General features: G+C 38.4%; 2 protein-coding genes across 8 annotated transcripts in view; one reads left to right on the forward strand and one right to left on the reverse strand.

The window, feature by feature from the left end:
• Positions 1 to 420: 420 nt before the first annotated feature.
• C4H4orf33 (chromosome 4 C4orf33 homolog) lies at positions 421 to 10,644 on the reverse strand. The gene is made up of 6 exons (XM_075150162.1): positions 10,343 to 10,644; positions 6,979 to 7,168; positions 5,063 to 5,123; positions 4,819 to 4,870; positions 4,509 to 4,708; positions 421 to 2,847 (listed from the first exon to the last, which is right to left on the reverse strand). Exons 1-6 carry the CDS (start codon positions 10,379 to 10,381, stop codon positions 2,748 to 2,750), a joined length of 642 nt encoding a protein of 213 aa, XP_075006263.1. The 5' UTR covers positions 10,382 to 10,644; the 3' UTR covers positions 421 to 2,747.
• A 133-nt stretch (positions 10,645 to 10,777) lies between these two features.
• Positions 10,778 to 20,006, forward strand: part of SCLT1 (sodium channel and clathrin linker 1) — a 52,408-nt gene continuing 43,179 nt past the window's right edge. For 5 of the 7 annotated variants that reach the window (XM_075150157.1, XM_075150158.1, XM_075150154.1 and 2 more), the window contains exons 1-8: positions 10,778 to 11,071; positions 11,416 to 11,501; positions 14,618 to 14,685; positions 15,380 to 15,432; positions 16,331 to 16,400; positions 17,539 to 17,594; positions 17,962 to 18,094; positions 18,884 to 19,006. In XM_075150157.1, coding sequence (XP_075006258.1) covers positions 11,468 to 11,501; positions 14,618 to 14,685; positions 15,380 to 15,432; positions 16,331 to 16,400; positions 17,539 to 17,594; positions 17,962 to 18,094; positions 18,884 to 19,006 — 537 coding nt within the window. In that variant the 5' untranslated portion in view covers positions 10,778 to 11,071; positions 11,416 to 11,467. Of the gene's footprint in view, positions 11,072 to 11,415; positions 11,502 to 13,311; positions 13,898 to 14,617; positions 14,686 to 15,379; positions 15,433 to 16,330; positions 16,401 to 17,538; positions 17,595 to 17,961; positions 18,095 to 18,883; positions 19,007 to 20,006 lie in introns of those variants that run through there. The other 2 variants (XM_075150159.1, XM_075150161.1) reach the window with 2 other exon arrangements.

Below are 20,006 nucleotides of genomic sequence, written 5' to 3' on the forward strand. Positions count from 1 at the left end.
TATGATAATTCCCATTTCCCGAAGCATCTAGCATTACATTTTGTACTGCAGAGACAATTATTTTGCTTTAAATTACTTATTTACAGAAAGTAATCTACTTACCTCAAAGTTTATAATTTGCATCCAAAGTCAAATCTAAAGTAGTCAGTTTGAAGTGGGAATGAATATGAGATGAAGACTCTGAATAAATAATTTGATTTGCTGTCCTTTACATACAAAACACATTTCATCACGTGAAAACAACCTTTGTGAGAAAAATAGTAAACTCATTTTGAACCTTTGCACGCACTTTTTTGACAAAGCATTTCAAATGAAGTCTAAAAGTTTAGTGAAATGTTTTTTACTTTTGACTGAAATTTCAAAAGCAGCTTTGAGATGTCAGTATCTAGAAGATGTTTTTAATCAACATTTATTGGATTATTCAATATTTCAGACTGATGCCATTCTTTAGAAAACTGTACACATGGATTGAAGGTAGAAAAGAAGCCAAACAATTGAATGTACAGTACTTATAATTTTCAACAGATGGCACTTTATAGCAAGGAATCTATAGCGTCTAATTAAAAGATAGCAAAAACAATTGGACAGCTGAGTGCACTGACATGCCAAAGTCTGCATCTGAAAAAGCCTAATATCCTTAAACTTGAAAGTACAGTTCTATAAAACTAAAGTACAAAGAGGGAATCTAAAGCCAAACAAAAACTCTGAAGTCACATTCTATCTCAGATATTAATCACATCAGAAGATGTTCTTCACAAAGGCAGAATATTCCCATCTTTTCTTCTCAGGCAGAATTTACAGGTAAAGTTAAGTTTAAAGATAGCAAAGAAAACATGACCATCAGACTATGGTTATTACTGTATACAAGCTCAGAAGAGAACAGAGAATCCTTCTAGTAATATGAGTTAGAGTGCAGTCTTGTGCAAAACTTTACAGGCATTTTGATGTCTAAAGCTACACACGAGATTTTTAGAACCATTTATGAGCTAAATAAACAAGAAAGGCCTGGCAGCATTGCTGCCTCCGAGTTACAACCCAAGTTACACTTTTAAGTTGTCTGTCAGTATTATCTGAGTGGAAGGTGCTTACTAATGAGAGTCACAAAAGGCAAACTGAGAATTACAACATTTAAAGAAATCCATGGGGAGCTAAGGGTTATCTTCAGCTACCTAATCAGTAGTTATAGAGAAAAAGTTAATCTTCTTGGAGACACACAGAGAAAGGACAAAAGGCAATGGACACAAGTTGCAGCATGGGAAATGGCAATTAGATAAGTTTTCGTAACAGAACTAGTTGAGTATTGAAACAGGCTACCCAGAGCATTTGAAGCTCCATCTTTGGAGTTATTCAAAACACAACAAGGCCCTGAGCAAACTCATCTAGCTTCAATAATAGCCCTGCTTTGAGCAGGATGTTAGACTACAAGAACAGCAGTCCCTTCCAGGAACCTGTAGGATTCTAAATTGTTCAGTAGAAAATGCTACACAAAAGGATGAGTCCCAACACCACATCCTCAGGGCATAACTTCTGAAAGACACTCCCTCAATTATGACTGAGTCATATTCTCCAAGACTCCCAAAACAATCCTTCTCACAACACTAGAGAACCTGACCACCTTTTACCCTGTGATGATGACATTTCAACAGGATGCAGGAAGTCCTATTTCTAGTGAAGGACTGAGGACCATGTCTTGGTCTGAATCCTCATTCTGAACTAAACCAAAGAAGTTTGATTTTGAAGTCACCTAACTCTTCAGATGTAGGATCTGGTTAGTGAGTAAGCTTCCCATTTTCTAAGTTAATTTATATAGGATCAAGTCAGCAGCCACAATCAAGCAGAACTTACTATGCTAGACAAAAAAGGAACATTTGTAAATCCTGTGAGAGTTTACAGATTAGCATCTAACAGTATTCAGTACTGTTAAAAATATTCATGCCCATATGTAGAAAATGTAGGCACATACAATTAGAGTACTTCCAATGTTAGGTGGCATGCAAACAAAATTCTCATACATCTGAGCTGAATCCTTAAGGTGATGTGACAAGGTCTTGGAATAAACAAGCTTTTGTAGGCACACAACTGTATCAAAAGGTTTTACTAAACATTATTTCTCTCAGAAGCTTTTCCTGGAATAAGCTCCCCCTTCAGCCCTGTGCAAGGGAAAACTTCAGGTATAGGAAGGTATAGGAAAGGGTAGTGTTATATTTCCACAGCATCTGGCAATGCAAGTACTGGGCCACAAAATGCCATGATAGCTATATTCTTTTCTGTTCCTGAAGGAGGCATTCTTTCTCCTGATTGCAGTCAAAAAGAGTAGGCACATAAGAATCTCATTCAACAGCCAAGAAACAAACAAGCAGCAGTGAAAATACAGCAGAAATGCAGCAACTACAGGAAACTGAAAGATTCCAAGCCAGATATTGGCCTTGTCAGGCTTAGAGCTCTCATGAAAACACAGCTGTAATTTTAGCACGTTTTTTCCCCTTCATTGGTAGGAGCAGATTCATCTCTTGCATAGATGAAAAACTCGATACCCAGATGAACTGAAACACAAGCCGTTGCATACTTCACACATTTAGAATCAACCAGCCCAGATACTTTACAGTTGATTTTAAGATTGATCAGTGATTTTGGTGTCAAGGAAAGTCTTACTAATCTGATATTTACAAACTCTGCTCAGAATGAAGTAGTTGTTTCCATACAGCTTATCCAACCTTAATGCTATACAAATTTATGCCTCAATCCATTTAATTAGTGAGAGACTTCCATATATCTGATTCAGGCTGCTTCCAATCTTCTCCCATTAGTCTTTTCAGGTTCAAAGCTTTGAAAAATTCCAGGCGATGACTGCAAAGAGAGGAGAAATAAACAAAAAAGTTGCAAGTCTTAATAAAAGGCAGTATCTTCAATAGGTTTAATTAATCTTTATTTTCAGGTTTTCTTGGGACAGGAATGTAACCAGCATTCCATGTGTTCATCTTCCAAAACTTGAGCTTATAAATAAAAAACACTATTGTGTTTCTGAAAATCTTGTACTGGAAAACACAGGGAAAAATCCTCAGCTATGAACAAGTATCACACAGCATAAAGTGAAGTTAACAAAGTGCTCACCTTTTAAACTCCCTCAACTTATGTTGCTTGGAACTGCAGTCAGAGAAAGAGCACAGTGATATCCTGCTTTATGACTTATCCACACTCCAATAGAGTAAAAATTTACAACTCGACCAATTGAAAAATCGTATCACAGGGATATCCTTTCCTTACAGAAAAGAGGAAGACTGGATAGGACAATGAGCTAGTAAATATATTTTTTCTGTAAGACTATAAATCTCATTTTCTTTTAAACATTAAGAATCAGTTCTTGCTAAGAATTTCTCCTTTAGGCTACTACACAGAAACAATAGAAGGAAGACACTGAAGCCAACTGCTAATTAATACTTACATTAAACAACTGCCAAACAGTAGACAGAACACCTGACATTTAAAAAGGTAAATGGAATTCTCTTATTAGGAAGTAATTTGTAAGAGTAAAGACAAACTAAGAGCAATGAAAGTAGCAAGGAGCAACCTCTTCACATAATTGCATCTGCTACCAATGTCTGAAAAAGTCAAGGGTTTTTTTGGAAGGGGTACTGTAGAAAGAATAGAAATAATCCTTTCCTGAAAAATATTACAGGCATTCTCCAGTTTACCACAGAAAAAGAGAAGTATCTATTTCTTTCGGAACACTGATAAAGAGAAAGTATTTTATTAGCAATAGCTTAGAATTTTTTTAAATAAACAGTTGCAGAAGCTAAGTTTTTCTTAAATAAAGGCAAAAAAGGGTAACTTGTCTAAAATTTACCTTACCTCGCTGTCATTGTGTGTTGAGTAACAAGTTTGCATAAGAACTATAGTGTACCCGCTAGAGCTAGTTCATTTATACAAAATGCCCAGAAGTAGCAGCTTTTTTTTTTTTTCAAATCATCTCAGCCTCACAGTCAAAGAAAATAAACAGGCCCAAAGCACAATTTAAGATATTCTAGTTTTTCTGTTGATACTGGGTATCCTTTTATTATACTTTTCAGTTTAGTCTGCCTTTTCAAATTTTTCCATAATATGGAGCCACCTGTAGAGGTGAGGTTGTTTAGAACAATAGGGGAGAAGCAAAAGAGATTTACTGGAAACGTATCTGGTGAAATTAACACTAAATGGCATTTCAGGAGGTGCTGGAGGCAAGGAAAAAGTAGAACAACCTATCTATGATTTAGCTGAGGAAGGTGATAAAACACATGCCAATGGTGTTGAATGCATCATTTTCTATGCACCTAGGGGATAAAATAGAAATCAAGCGCTAATTACAACCAATCTGCCACAATGCTTTATATACCAAGTATAGTGCCAATGGATCTGGGGCTAAGCAGTATAATTAAAATACTAGTGGCACTCAATCTGAAAATCAGATTAGCTTTTTTAAGTATTCCAAGAATAGTGCAACTATATTACAAAAGAGCTAATTTCATGCTTACAAATCTGGTTTCTGTCCTTCCTGTAATTCATGTCGAGGCACAGGATGAAGCGCTTCATATTTTCTCTCTTCTCCTGAGCCATGAATTGCAAATGCATTGAACTTGTTAGTGCATGGTGGAAAATAATTCCAAGGAAGATGAGCTTTACCCTCCCATTTGGTTTTCATTCTGGTCACCTCAAACTCTAAAGGAAGTTCTTTCTGTTAAAGGAGGAAAAAAAAAAAGGAGGTAACATCACCTTCCAATTAGGCAACATGTACCTAAAAACAAGTAGTTTTTCTGTACATTATGAATGTACTTGACCACTTACTTTCCATACTCTTCTTTTGCCAGAAAGCAGCAGCAGCAAGTGTTGTCCATGGCTGTCAAAAAAATCAAAGCACAATTTTCTTAAAATGATGCCAAGTTATTAGTGTACTGTTCTGCCACAAATGTGTATATTCCCCATATTGGAACAATTTCTGTACCCAGCCTTCCTCATACATATATCTTACAAGCATTAGAACTGGAAATGCAAATTAACATTTGTGACTTTTTCAGAGTGCTGTACTTACGGACAAAGTTCAACTTCTAAATACTGTTCAGTTCTGTCACTCAGGAAAAATGCTTCTACAACTGAAAAAAAGTAGGCTGTCAGTATTTTGTATTAACTATGTTGTAATATCCTGACACCTTCACATCCCACTAAAACAATTCTGTTTTCAAGATTTTTGGCCTATGCCATGCCAGAGTTTGTCTAGCTGTGTACATGCTACTGACAGCTTCCTAACTATTTGAAATGCTGTGCCATAATTGTAACTTGAAGAGCTTTTATTTTTTAAATGCCTATTATCATAAGGAGCTTTATAAAGCACTGTAGTGATTTTATTTACTTTACCAACTCCAGCTTTGGAAACACTCATCCTGATGCAGCAGAAAAATGGCAGGTCTAATACCGCTGCCAATGCGGTAAGAAAAGCATCAGCACACATCTATTTCACCTAGTATGCCTGCTGTGAACAAAGCTGACCAAGATAGAGTGATCCTAGTCAATCATACTCACTGCATGCACTCCAGGTAGAGCACTTAAGTGCAAAACCCTTGTGTTTGCTGGTAGCCTGAGGATTCAGAGCACCAGAGACAAAAAAAAAATGAAAAGAGGAACATAAACTCACAGCAGAGCACACACCCCATAACTAAGACTGCTAAATCTCAGAAACAGAAAGAAAGCATTTAGCTCTTAAATGGCTTTTCCCTGTAGATGGCTGATACTTTGGACAGGGGATTACTATTCCAGGTGTACTTGAAAGCCAGGTGTGACTGCTGAATCACCTTTCAGGAACACAAAGCATTAGTGTTTCTTACACCAATGACATTATTAGAAAGATTTAGTTAGAATTATAATTAGATATGATTGCTAACTTTATTTTATTTTTACATAAGCCTATTTAGTATAATAATATCAAAGAGGTGCTAATATTATTCTAGTAGAGCTTTAATCAGAATAGCTCAATAATCAGGAAGTAGAGAATTGCTGGAAACATTGAATTCTTGCATTATTCAAAGCAACAGGTAAAAGTGAAAGTCTTGACAGGAAAGGAAAAAGAAAACAGCATTACTGTAAGAATATTCCCATTCCATTTGGGTGCAGTTTTGAATCATACTTTATAAGCTGCCCTTTGTTTCACACCTTTCTATTCCCCAAATGTACTTTGGAAAAGTGATTAAAATAGACAAATGTTTTAGCTATTGCTCTCTACTTCTTAAAGCAAAAGTAGAACCTATCTTTACGATTTCACTTCTATTTACTTACTGCAAATGCACATATATATATGCCACAAAATTACTTTGATATTCAAATATGTCAAGTCTCTATTATTCCACAAGTTATATCAGGAAACCAGAAACTAAGTTTGAGTGCCTATACTATTGAGAGGATCAGGAAGAGTAAACCTCATCATTCTTGAAATCAATCCAGCTCATCGTACTCACAGTGGAGTGACACCATATGGCCACCAAGTGACATAACATATTTGCTTCTTTTCCCAGTCATTCGTATTGTTGCACTACAGTAAAACAACCACTCATCTTACAGCCAGCAGTGTTAGCGATGAAAATTAATTCACCACCTTGAAAAAGAGCATCAGTCTTGACACAGTTTGGGGTGGTTTACAGCTGAATATAGTACATGGCTTATAGTTACTTAAGGAGCTGTTTAAGGGTAAGGCAGTGATTACAACTAAATTCTCTCCTAGTATGCTTCCCCACAGAAAGGAAATTTTTTTACTTTACATTTCAGATCTGATCTTTAAAAACAGTACTGTGACCAAAAAAACCAAATTGAATTAGACGTCATACACTCACAACCATTAGACCAGTTTGAAAAAATAACCATCATAGACTCTTAAATAAAGACCAGGCATATTAACTACAGAGGAACATCAGTGTCTACACAAATCAGATACATTTGCAGCAGAACAGTTACACTTACCCTCATAGTCCCACAGTGTACTAAAAGGTTTCCCTGGCTCTCCAAGTGGTGCTGGAGGATCATTAAAGAAGGGAGCATTAACTTCCATTAGCAGTCCTGCATTGTCCGACTTCAGCACAATCGTTACTGGCTCATGGCTCACGGGTAAACCATCCCATGTGTGTTTAATTGTAAATTCCATCTTCATGTACTACATAAATGAGAAAGGAAGTTTCTGTCAAAGAAGATCTCAGATTCCATTTCAGCACCAACTACGCTGTTTGCTTGGCCAGGAAAAAAGCACACTTTCGTACAAAGTCAATCATCAAACCGCGTTTTTAGACATCAGAAGGCGTGGGATAGTTTAGCTTTATAAAGCAACTAAATAAACAGTTACATGAATGCTTTTCATAGGTTTTTATACCTGCATGGTTACAAATCACTCTGAAGTCTTACCAAGCTTAAGGTATTTCAAATATGTACCTAAAATAAACATTTTCCAAAACCATCAGAAATATTTATCAAGAGAACAGATAAACAAAACAAAGTCTCCACTACATGATCTTAGATGATGTGGTAATATGAGAAAAATAGATTGAGAAAAAACTTCCATGCATCTGGGATTCAAGAAGATGAAACAATTAGCTAAAACCTTCCTTCATGGTCATTGCAAACCAGCTGAATTACAGGATTTCAAGGAAAACTGCAAGCACATCTTGTTAAACACACTGAATGTTTGCAGAGCAGCAATAACAGAGAATACTGCACTCCAACAGCTGTTGTTACCTAGAAATAACTGTACAAACCTTAAGAATAGCCTTAATCTATTTAATAAGCAAAAGAATCAGTGGAGCCCAGTTTCCAACAAGTTTATGGCCCTTATCCCTCCCCTCCTCAGTGGTATGAGTTCCTTCCCTTCTCCACAAACGTGATCCTTGGTTTGTTCCGTTACACGTCTCCTAACCATACAAGAAGGGAACTGGCAGTACATAGCCTGAGAATTACGCACATGCTGTTAAGTCCTGTGACCAGAGAGGTGCTAGCTCAGTAGCTAAGTTGTAACCACGTTTCCTTCAATAAGGAACACTAAATTGTGTTACCTCATCTCTACCCAGATCCCCATTTTCTTGGGACTCGCAGAAACGTAAGCATGGCTTACCACATTCTGCAGGTGTTACCAACGGGTGTAGTACATGCCTTACTCGTATGAGTACGCATTAACTGTGTCTTATACCCTCTGCTACAGTCACACTAGTCAGTTTCCATTCACAGATGTTCATGCTGAAAAGCACCAGACCTCCTCTCTTTGAGTTCACGTTGGTAGAATAGCTAGAATGACATTAGGTAAGTAGATATACTCACGATCAAGGAGATGATCTGTCACACACAAAGAAGTATGACAGATTAGAGAAAATCTGAAGCAAAAGATTTACTAATTAGACACCTTAATTTAAGAAGGCCAGTAAAAAAGGAAAGTCAAATATTGGACTACCTCTTTGGACAAGGTTATATTTAAATAAACTGAAAACTAATTAAATTCCTATGCAAGCATTTTAACAGCATGATATGCTAGACAAGCATCAGATGTGCTTTATGCAAGAGACCTGGGATAGCCCTAGAAACTATGAAAGACTCTACCATCATTAATGTTCACTCCAACTCCAGTGGCAAGTTTCTGGAAGCAAGATGACACAATTTGAAAGAAAACAGTCAGTGTACGAAGCATGGGGAGGGAAGACACCCAACAGTGTCCTAACAGCATTCTTAAGCCAGCAGAAACAGGGTCATAGTCCAGTATTAGTAGTAATTCAAACAGGCAAAGCTACATCATCCGCAGTTTAAAACAGAGAGAACTAGTAAGAAAAGGTATCCTAAACAAGTACAGTGACAACTCTTCTGCAATAATTACAATGTATGCCACCAAATAAAAGAGCAGTATGTTAAATAACAAGTCCCTTTCACAACGCAAACAGCTGCTCAAACATATTCAATGGGCTATTTAGCCTTAAACTGATCTAGAAAACATTAATCCACAGGAAATGTACGCAAGCGCTGTGTTTTTAATTTTCTAAGCTGCAAACACTGAGCAGCATGAGCATGAAGTATCCACAGATGGTGAGACCCTTCCTAGCGTTTTTTGAAATGAACAGGAAAATTCCTATAAAAGGAGTGCACATGCCTTATGCGCACTTACTGTGAAAAGAAACAAGATACGATTCCACAGGCAGGATCGCTTACTCAAAAGAGCAAAGTTTAAGAGTAGATGGGTGCATCTAACAAAGTTAATAAAGTGTTATGAACCCATTTTATACTACACTATTAAATTAACATTATGCACTTAGAAGGCAACATTTCTTTCTATTATTCTATTTTCAGTTTGTGCTAGTATATTTAACTCTTTGCATTCACTGGGCAAGGCAAATATCTGAAACATCTATTCGAAAATACTGCCAGATTTCAATAGTGTTTTAAAATAAAATAGCCTTCTAATAAAAGTAGCCTGGGAAGATCTTAAAATTCAGGGAGAATTACATGACTAGCTATTACAATTCCTGACTGAAGTAAGGAATGTGAAGCTTCTCGTGCACAAGATTTGAAAGGTTGTCTCAGGAAAAGAGTCACAACATACCAAGTTTTAAAAAAAAAGCAGTAAAATAATAGAACCTGCTAAACTACTTTAGACACTGCTGTAACTGTAGTGTCTAAAATGAAGATGAGACACAAAATGCATCACACGTTCCTATTTGTACCTGTATGAGAGACAGATGACTTTTTTTGGTAAAAAACTTTAACTTCTGCAGGTACAGCTTACAGTGTACTGAAATGAACATACTGAAGATTTAGCCCATTGTTGTAAACCAGTATCACCCTTGAATAGAAGGGCATGCAATCTTAAAAAGAACCCTAAAGTAATACGGAAAATTGCAAAACATTCACTAGCTTTCGTTAGAGTCTACCTAGTGCTAAGGTTGCTCAATTTACAGGACAGCAGATCTAAGATTTTCCAAATTAATGGCCGTTGGTGCAAGTTTTAAGTTTATTACATTGCATAGACTTAGGTAAGCTGGCTAGCATGCTTTTCAATTGTAATAAAAACAGCAACACAAAGCAATGGTGTAAAAGTAATTTAAAACAGCAAGAGGAGACCTTTCATTACCTTTTAACACTACACCTCGGCCAGCTGTTAATACACTGTAAAGAGACGCAAACACTAAATGAAATGGTTTTACAGCAAGTACTTTCTCAGCCATTTAAAAGCACTCGCACTGCATGGCCTCAAGCTACAGAGCCGACAGCACCTGGCTGACAGGCTCAGGCCTCAGCCACATGAGCGCCACACCTCACCAGCAAGGAGAATGCTGCTGCTGCTTGCCGCTGTAATCACCTCATGCCTCTCCTTATCGAGGGGATTTACGTCTTCCATCCCAAACCCTACCGACGTTGGTAACAAGCAAGCAGGAAGTAATTAGAGTGGCGTTTTTCTTAATTGCTGCAAAAGGACAGCGGAAAAAGTTGGAAACCGTGTAAGAGACAGCAGCTTTTACTGTAGTTAAGGCTTCATTACTAGATACAGGCATGAGCTCCCAGAGGGCTTGAGACAGTTCCCGGTTTCGGTTACCCCTCAGCTCCTCCAGACACTAACAGCAGCGGCGGCGGCATTTCCTGAGGAGAAGTTTAACGCGTAAGCGCCTATTTTAACCCACAAGTTTCTTAGAGAAGTTTAACCAGGGATTTCTTACACCTCCAGGCATCCGCTGCGACTCTGAAAGAAAACTCGGCTCCCCAGCAAGCCGAGTGCCTCCCCCTCCCGCCTTCCCCCGCCACAACCTCCAGCGCTGACCAGCAGCCGCCACACAGCTCCAGGACGCACGCGCACGCCGCCTCCCTCACCCCTCCCTGCCGGCCGCCCGCCTTCCTGGGCTCGCGCGCTCCTGCGGGCTCGCGCGCTCCGCTGCCACGTGACCGACGCGCCGTTCTGGGCCGAGCAGTTCGCTAAGGGAAAAGCTGAGGCGCCCGCGGCTGGCGGGGCGGGTAGGTGGGTGCGCGGTTGCCCTCGCCGCCAGGCAGGCCCCGCCTCGGCCGTTAGGCGTTGCGGGGACGCGGCGTGAAGCAGGTAACTGTCGCTGAGGCGTGTGGGTGCCGTTAGTGCCGGCCGCCGCAGCGGGGGCCGTTTCCCTCTCAGGTGGTGGCGGGGTTGCCGGGCTGAGGGGAAGGGGTAGGTGCAGAGGGGGAGGTTGCGGTTTCTGCCCCCACCCCACCCGTCCGCAGCCGGGGCTTTACTTTCCGAAAAAAGTGGGAGCCGGTGGGCGAGGGGAGCGCGTCCCCGGCGCCTGGAACTTACTGCCTCCGTTTCTCTCCCGAACGGCTCTTCCCTATCCGCTGGCGAGGCGAAACCCCGCTGGACACCGGGGGTGGCGAGCGGCTTGAAATAACCGGCTTTTCCGTGGGTTTTTGCAGGTTTTCCTGGGGGGGGGAACCCTCAGCGGCGGTGAAGCTTTCCGCTGGAAATATGGCCACTGAGCTCGGCAGTGGGGGAGAGCCAGGTGAGGTCTCTGCGAGCGGTCGGCTTCGTGGGCTGCCCACCTGCTCCCGACACATTGCGGGTTGGCCTGAGTGCAGCCCCGGGGCTGTTTGAAGGACGGAGCAGAGGAGCCGAGGCCTGGACGCTGCCTCTGGGGAGCTGGGGTCAATTTCTGCAGAGGGTAGAAACCCTTTTGCCTGGGGTTGTAGCTATGAAGATTCATATTCTGTAGCTCTTCTAGTGTTTGCTATAGTGAATAGCATCAAAACTATTTTTGTAGTTAGTTGAGGACTAATAATTAAAAGCTGCTAATGAGGGTAATAGCCAAAAACACATGCATTTCTTGTCATAATGCCTCTTTTCTCTAGTTAAGAAGCTACTGCATTTCCTATGCTTGGCTTACACCTGAAAGGCAAAAAAGCTGTCTTGCCAGTTACTCATAAAATTTGCTTTACAGACTAAAATCAATGTTAATTAAGTGTTCTTTGTTACAATTTTGATAATTTTAATGTAAACTTGGTATGATTGAATCAGAGTACACTTTAATTACTTACCAGCAAAATACTGGCAAAAATTGCTTCTGCAGAATTTATATTCCTATAAATAGGGAATGGGTTGATGTGTTGTCCAAAGAATGTTAACTGTCCCTGACACTAGTGTTACAGGAAAACTTGATAGCACAGGAGGAAGTAGGACAAGATCACAGTGCATAAAGTGCCATGGCTGTGCATCTCTCAAAAATTCAGTTGATACTAAACTTTGTATGACAGCTTTGGTGGCCAAAGGTGAAAGACCAGCTCTTGATTCCAAGGACTTTAGCAGCAGAAAAGCTTCTGTCTGAGCCAACAGAGTCATCCCGGCTCAAAAGCCCATATCTTTATCGCGCTTTGCATGAGTATTTATTACACTGTGATGTGAACAAATCATGGATTTGCAAATATTGGTATTTTGCTTTTTCATATATATTTAATTTGTCTGGGTGTAGCTTCTTTTACAAATCTTTAGGCTCTAAATAGAGCTGAGACTAAATTCACTGTGAAGTGGTAAGAGTTGCCTTTTCTATCAAGGAGTTTAATTCTCTCTTTAAAAAACTTCATACATTTTGAAAGGTGCCAAATGGCAAATTTGAAGTTAGCTTGCATGCCAACTGAGAGGTCTACTCTAAGTCTGATATATGGATTGATGTTTCTCTTGTTTCATGAATGTGAAATCAAAGTTCTAAAATGCTGAATGTGTGTAATGCATATAAAAAGAGATTCTTTAAGCACTGATATATTTAGCTTTGTAGAATAAATATTTGTTGTGTTAAATATGTAGCTGTAAAGAAGGTTCTCAGAATGAAATGCTAGTCTCTGGCACTGATCAGTTATGAATTGAGTTTTACATGAATGCTTTTTGCAGTATCAGCAGCCAACCCTACAAATAATAATTCATCCATTCCATTTCATACTGTTGTGATAAGCTACTAAATGCATAGAACTTTTATCAGAATGTATTTAGTGATTCACCTTCAATGTTGAAGGTGAGTTCATCTCTAAGGGGTGTTTAAGGTTTGTCCCCTTTTGTACCTATGGCCTCTCGTGTTTGGAGACTGCTTTGGCTGATGAGAGCAGCTATTTTCCCCTTCCTGTTCCTTGGCATCCTTTTACTATTACCTCCTTTCTATCCCCTCTGTCTTTACTATATCCTCCTTTAGAAGATTAGAACCGGAAAAAGAACCATGGGATGTGTATCAAGAAAAATAGGCGAGAAGTTGTTTTAAATTGAAATGTATGTATTCCCTTCCTGACTTCCTTTTTCTTACTGTTTATCCATTCCAGTTACAAAGGTTTCACTCAGAATCTTATAAAATAGAATATTTCAGTTGGAAGGCACCTACAAGGATCATCTAGTCCAACTGTCTGACCAATTCAGGACTGGCCAAAAGTTAAAGCACGTTGTTAAGGGCATTGTCCAACTGCCTCTTAAACATTGACAGGCTTAGGGCATCGACCACCTCTCTAGGAAGCCTGTTCCAGTGTTTGACCACCCTCTCGGTAAAGAAATGTTTCCTAATGTCCAGTCTAAACCTCCCCTGGTGCAGCTTTGAACCGTTCCCACGCGTCCTATCACTGGCTGCCAGGGAGAAGAGATCAGCACCTCCCTCTCCCTTTCCCTCCTCGGGAAGTTGTAGAGAGCAATGAGGTCACCCCTCAGCCTTTTTTACTCCAAACAAGACAAACCCAGAGTCCTTGGCCACTCCTCATAGGACATTCTTTCCAGTCCTTTCACCAGCTTTGTTGCCCTCCTCTGGACGCATTCAAGTACCTTCACATCTGTCTTAAATTGTGGGGCCCGGAATTGCACACAGCACTCTAGGTGAGGCCTAACAATGCTGAATACAGTGGCATAATCACCTCTCTTGACCGGCTGGTTATGGTATGTTTTTGTTAGATCAAAGAACACAAGTGGAAAGAGCTGTTATTTCTCCATTCCAACCTTCTGCTGGTTCTTTCATTTGTAGTACAAGTAGTCTCTGAAATCCCAATAGCCAGTTACATGAGTAAGGAAGAGTGATGCCTTAGTTGATGTTCCCAGCTCAGCAGTGTGAAGTCTCATTACTCATTATGCTTTGCTTCTTTCAGGAAAAGCAGATACTGACAGACTGCATTTCTTCTTTCTTGTTTGGGTTTCTTCTGGATATACTTGAGTGCTCAGATCCATTTATCAGTGAAGCTTTCTTGACCTAAGTTTGTTGAAAGCTTATTGAGAACTGCAGGGTTGAGTTCCCAACAAGAAGTTAATTGTCAAACATCCACCTAATTGAATTGGACACACAATGTGATTTGTTGTGCTTAGACTTCGTGAATCATTAAGATGCGTATGTGGGCTTTCTAGGCAGAAACTTGGTTTTTTAAAATTTCTAAAAGAAAACAAGTAATATGAAAGAACTGGAATTCATTATTATTACACAGTCTTTGTAGGCTTTTTCAAGTTCTATTTTCATTAAAACAATTGTGCTAAATGGAAGACTTTTATGAAGCATGTTATGAAGCCTTCAAAGCACTACACCGTTAAACATATTTCTGACTGCCAGTCAGGTTTATCTAGATAATGGCCCATGTAGTAGCTATGATTCTCAAACTTTGTATTTTTCAGATCAGAGGCTAAATGTGGCATTTGGACGGTATGAAACAGATGAGATTTTGAGAGCTACTGCTGAGCAGGTATGTGAACTGAGGGATGGAAGTAGTAAGAATTTTTGTGATGAGGTTTTGAGACAAACGTCTTTGCATACATAGAGCACAGCCCACTTCATTGTGGCCTGGCCTTGCTTTGGGTCCATCACACAACTCTAGGGTTGCATGTTGGTTTTGCAAGCAGCAGCAGAATAAAACTGTTATAACAGTGAATTCTGGTATTTTTGGTGCATTTTCAAAAGCTTGTGATATGCGGGAGAACATATGCCTGAAAGAATACTTGTTTTCTACTTTAGTAGACTTTTTCACTTTTATAGACTTCTCTTTTCTAAGAGATTGGTCTCATGTGAAGATAACTTTTTGTGCTGGGTAGCATAAGCCTGTCTGAAAGTCTGTGCAGAATCTAGAGTATTGGCACTTTCCTGATGCTGAGATGCATGGAAATGAACTTAGCACTTACACAAACTGATGATTGTTCTTTTAAGAGCGAGATGATTCCCCCTCAGATGCAATTATGCTTTATATCAGAGCATCTCCAGGGAAAAAAATAGTTTTTTCCAATTGGGCCAGCACTCAAGGATTTTTGAACATAAACCTGGATCATGTGGGATATTGTGTATGATTACAGTACAGGCAGAACAACAGCTTTGGGTTGCATATAAAAATTTAAAACTACATGCAATCATGTGCAAGTACTAATATATAAAGTATACCATTGCAGAAAAATGTCCCTGGTGGTGATGGCATATCAAGATCCAGGATGATGGACGAAAGGTAACTGATTCCAAATGATAAGTGGGAATACTACAAAGTATTCGAAAGAAAATGTTGTGTGCTTTTAGAAGTGTAGATATCTAGGAGAACCTGGTCTTATATACACGTATTCACAGCTCTGAGAACTTGTGAATGGAGGTCTGTAGAAGTGTTCCTGTAGCAGTTATTTTTAGATACTATTCTGTTTATTTCTTGCACAATCTGTAAAATAAGGGATGAGATGAATGAAGGAGTTCTCTAGTCTAAATTTTAAGTTAGTAAACAAAAATGCAGGTAAGATTGTACTGATCTAGGTAACACAGGTAACTGCTGTCTCTTGAGGTCAGGTGGATGTTTTTAAAAATGCTTATTTGACAATCTTCAGCTAACAGTTGCCTATTAGTAAATTGTTTAATAATCGTTGTCATTTCCTTTCTGTTATAAAAATGACCTGTCCTTTCTTGTTAGCTTTTAAGGTATTATCACTCCAGACTCTCATAGAATGTTCAGAGAATTACTATCAATTACAAAAATAGTAGGAAGGAAAAAATACATAAGTAGAACTACATTATTTTACATTGTCTTATAGGCCGCTTTACTTTTGTATGTGAAAGCAGTAACGAAGTCTAGTCTTTAATCATTTGGGATTCTATGGATGAAATATTAATGTTGTATTAATGCTCACTTACAATGTCCCATGTTCCAGTTCTGTTATCCAGGAAATCTGCTTTTAATGATCTACTTAAAATAGTAATTAAATTTGTTCATTTGATTTTGGTGAATATCGAGCTTGGAAATAAAGAAAAGTGACTGTTTTGTTCTGTTTGCTAGATTAAGAATTCTGTAAAACTAGTTAATTATCAGAACAATGTTTCAGCATTTACAAAATTTATTCTAAGCATGTTTTTCAACTTCTTAGCTTGTCAACTCTAATCACACAGTATGATAAACACTGGGAAGAAATGAGAGAACAGCTGCAGCTTTATCAGGTATGGATGTTGCTAACCTTTCAGACTGGATATTCTTAGCATTTTGTAGTACTGATACCTAGGCCATTAGTTTTTGTCAGTAAAGGGAAGTATGCCTGTGCCATGCTTCATAAACTTGCTGGACTGCAGTCTGCCTTAAATGGGTGAACAGAGAGCTTTCTATGAAAAGGTTGGGCGATTGTCCAAATTGCAGAGATTACTGTGTGTTTGGAGAAGTAGTGTTGTGAAATGAAACATGCATGTTTTCTTTCTCTAGGTGTTCTGATATGGTTGCAGGTGTTTTCCTAGGTGACATTCAGATGAGGCAGCCATTTCCCCCTTCCTTACAGGTCTGATCTTGGCCATGCAGTCCAGCTTAGTCCTGCAAGTGTAGATACACCCAACCTTCTTCATTCTTAATAATTCTTTGGAGTCAAATAATTCCTTAAATGTTTATTGTCATGGAGCCTGAGTTGGAGGGGGATTGTCCTCCTTTCAGCCACAGAAAAATGAAACTTTTTAATGCTTCATGTGATCACCAAGAAGCAAAGTGGTATGTTTAGTAATTAAAACCTGTGGCATACAGAAAGCAATTTTTACTTGTGATCTACATGCAGAAGTTATACTCTGGTTTTGGTTTAATGTACTTAAGTTGTTTGATCTGTCCATCATAAAGATTCTGCAAATACAGCCTTCAAGCTTGGCCAATTTAAAAACGCAATAGAAGCACAAAGGTTTTGTTGCACTAATTAGTTAACAAAACAGTACATTTGACTCATGTAACTGAAATTTCTCCCCGGCTAATTCCTAAACTCTTATCTCAGATGCTTACTGCATAAAAGATGAGAGTTATCCACTGTATCCCTAAAAGAACTTGAGTTAATTAAGAATCAATCTGTAAGAGCTGTAAGAATTCCAAAAGGTAAGTTTAATGCTCATAATAACTTCTGAATGCTCAGGTATTACAGGACTAAGCAGCTGTTAAATTTAAGTGGCATCCTGTGGCTTTCCTTAAAAAAGAAGAAAGTGACTTTCATTTACTATATTATGCTGAATTAAATTGCCCATCTTTTACAGTATCAATCAGAATTAAAAGATGAAAGAATTACCGAAGTTTGTCACTTAAATGAGTGTTTATTTTTGCATATTTTTGTGTTAGGCACAGATGAGTGAGATGAGACTAAAATTTGAACAAGTCACCAAGGAAAATGAAAGGTAAATAATTGCACTGCCCTGTTACTACTGCTGGTTTTCTTGATTTCTAAACCTTAAAAAGTTTTTTTTCTAGGACCTTGAATCTGTTAATAGTTGAAGATCTTGTACTCACGAGCTTTATGTTAGACTCTTTAAGGGCTTGATACAGATTACGGCACCAGGTTTAGGAGATGTAACCATATCTCCAAAAGAACTAGATACTAAACTATTTCAAACTGCCTATTGTGTTTATAGAACATAACTTAATAGATTAAAATATGAGTTAGAAGTAAATAGTATGTACAGATTGAAGGTACAATATACTTCAGTTGTTAAAAAAATCCCTGTTAAAAAAATACTTTGCTGAGCTTAGTTCTTTGAATTTCAGGCTGCATGCAGAGTTGAAAGAGTCTCTTGAGAAGCAACTGGAGGCTCTTCCTTTCATGCCTCTGGGAACTGATATTCTTGCAGATGAAGGAATAGTGAGAAACCTTCAAGAACAACTACAACTGACGAATCAGGTGTGTGAGACGAAACATTTGTACTGTTCTGTTTCTCTTGTGCCTTCACAAATGAGGGGAAGCTGTTTTATTTCTTCATTCAGAATTCATTTGTTCAGAGTTCCCTGAGACTATTTTGAGGCCCTCTTGACTTTCTGTAGCTAAAGAAACAAGTACGTACACTTTCAACTTAAAAACCTGAAGGAACTTCTCTCCTAGATTCATATAAGAAGTTTCTAATATTAATTTGTGCCTGTGGTTTTACCTAGTTGACTTGATCCTTATATTGAATTCCTGACCAGGAAATTAATGAAATACTTTGTTCAATTCAAGTTTTTGTAATAGCTTGTCATTTTAATCAAAAACATTGTAATGCGATACAAGAAGGCAAGCATATGTGGCATATAGAAAATAATATTTAAATCTGAAAAGATAAAGGAAAAGTTTTTGAGCTTATTACAATGATGTGTCAATCCTGTTGCATATGATGAAGTTAAATTGACAGCTGAATTTTGGTATTTTGATATTATATTTACTGTAGGCTTACAGTAAATACCTGTAAAAGTATGAGCTATAAAAAAAAATTGAAAACTTGCAATTTACTTGTGGGTGGAATTTGAACTTATAAGCATCTGTTTTTTTGCGTCTGAATTTTGTATTTTGTCTGTCTAGTTTGTGTGTAATGTGTGCAGAGAAAAGTACAGAAAATGGCATTTATAGAAGTTAAGAATTCTCTTTTTAGAGAATGATAGATGAAGGAAAATGTGCTGTAATAGAGTATTTTATACAAATCATTGTTCTGTAACTTAGGAAAAAGAACAAGCAATAGAGCTCTGGCAGACTGTATTACAGGAGCATGATCGACTCCAGCAGCAGTACCAGGAACGCATGACTGAAACGCAGATTCACGTGGCTGAAAGGCAAAAGCAGAAAGTAATTTTCATTTATATTTTAGTTAATTTTGGAATGTCTTTCTATACTGTAGAGATTCTGGGTCTGTGTGTATCAAACTGAAGTGGGGGGGTTCTACCAGTACTGTTAATTATTTTCTGTAATAGTCATCTAAAGTTGACTGATCAGATGAGGTCACTGATACATCAGCTAAATGCACCGCTATGATTGGAAAAGTTCTTTATTTCAAATATATGGGCAGGAACTTGCAGAATGCACTGAGTCTTAGTGCATATATATGTATATGTGCACGAGATATGCACGTGCTTATAAATAATCATATGTTTGAATTGCATGGTTGGAAATCTTCAGTAGAGTTCAACATCTGAAAAAGCTGCTAAAGATTTCTGAATTCTAAGGTGGAAGTCTTTCATGTCTTCTCCTATGTTTGAATCCTGAATTTTATCTGTAAGGTCACAGTGGGACAGTGGGAAAAGTAGCCTCCATTTCCTGTTGCCATTCAGTAAAGAAGCATGTGTAAAAAGATGAAAAATCAAGTTCACCAGTATTCTTCTAATGCTAGCTTGTGTTTAGCAGCCTGTTTCTCTTCTGCTATTTCTGGGGAAGGCCATTGAGGAAATCTTAGTTCAGAAAAGAAGCTGTTTTGCTCTGACAAGCTATATAAAGATGCTCAGTGTGTGAAGCACTAATAGAAACTTCATGCCTGTATGTACCTCGCTACAGGTATTTTTAGGTCTGTAAAGAGATGCTACAAATTTGCTTTCCATTTTCAAGTACGCTAGACTTGTGGGCACAGTTACAGCTCACCTATGTAACAGAATTGGGTTTTTTTACTGATTTTTGTGCTTTTGTGGTATTAAGTCCACCTCAGCAACATGCTCTTTTCCGAGAAACAGGAAAAATGTCTGTACAGCTATTGTGCTCTGTCAAGTTTCATAATTATTTCAAGTAATAGCTATGAGGACTCTCTTATCTATGTGTAGTTCCAACTTTTTACTCCTGTTCCATCTATTAGATTATT

This window comes from Calonectris borealis, chromosome 4, assembly GCF_964195595.1.
Source record: "Calonectris borealis chromosome 4, bCalBor7.hap1.2, whole genome shotgun sequence".
In the NCBI taxonomy this organism is placed as follows: domain Eukaryota; kingdom Metazoa; phylum Chordata; class Aves; order Procellariiformes; family Procellariidae; genus Calonectris; species Calonectris borealis.

Coding starts and splice junctions, on each gene's coding strand:
- C4H4orf33 (XM_075150162.1), bottom strand. CDS start 10,381: ATGGAAGACGTAAATCCCCTCGATAAGGAGAGGCATGAG. Junction 4,871..5,062: donor TTAGAAGTTGAACTTTGTCC/GTAAGTACAGCA, acceptor TTTTTTTGACAG/CCATGGACAACACTTGCTGC. Junction 2,848..4,508: donor GAAGGACAGAAACCAGATTT/GTAAGCATGAAA, acceptor CTCTCTTTGCAG/TCATCGCCTGGAATTTTTCA.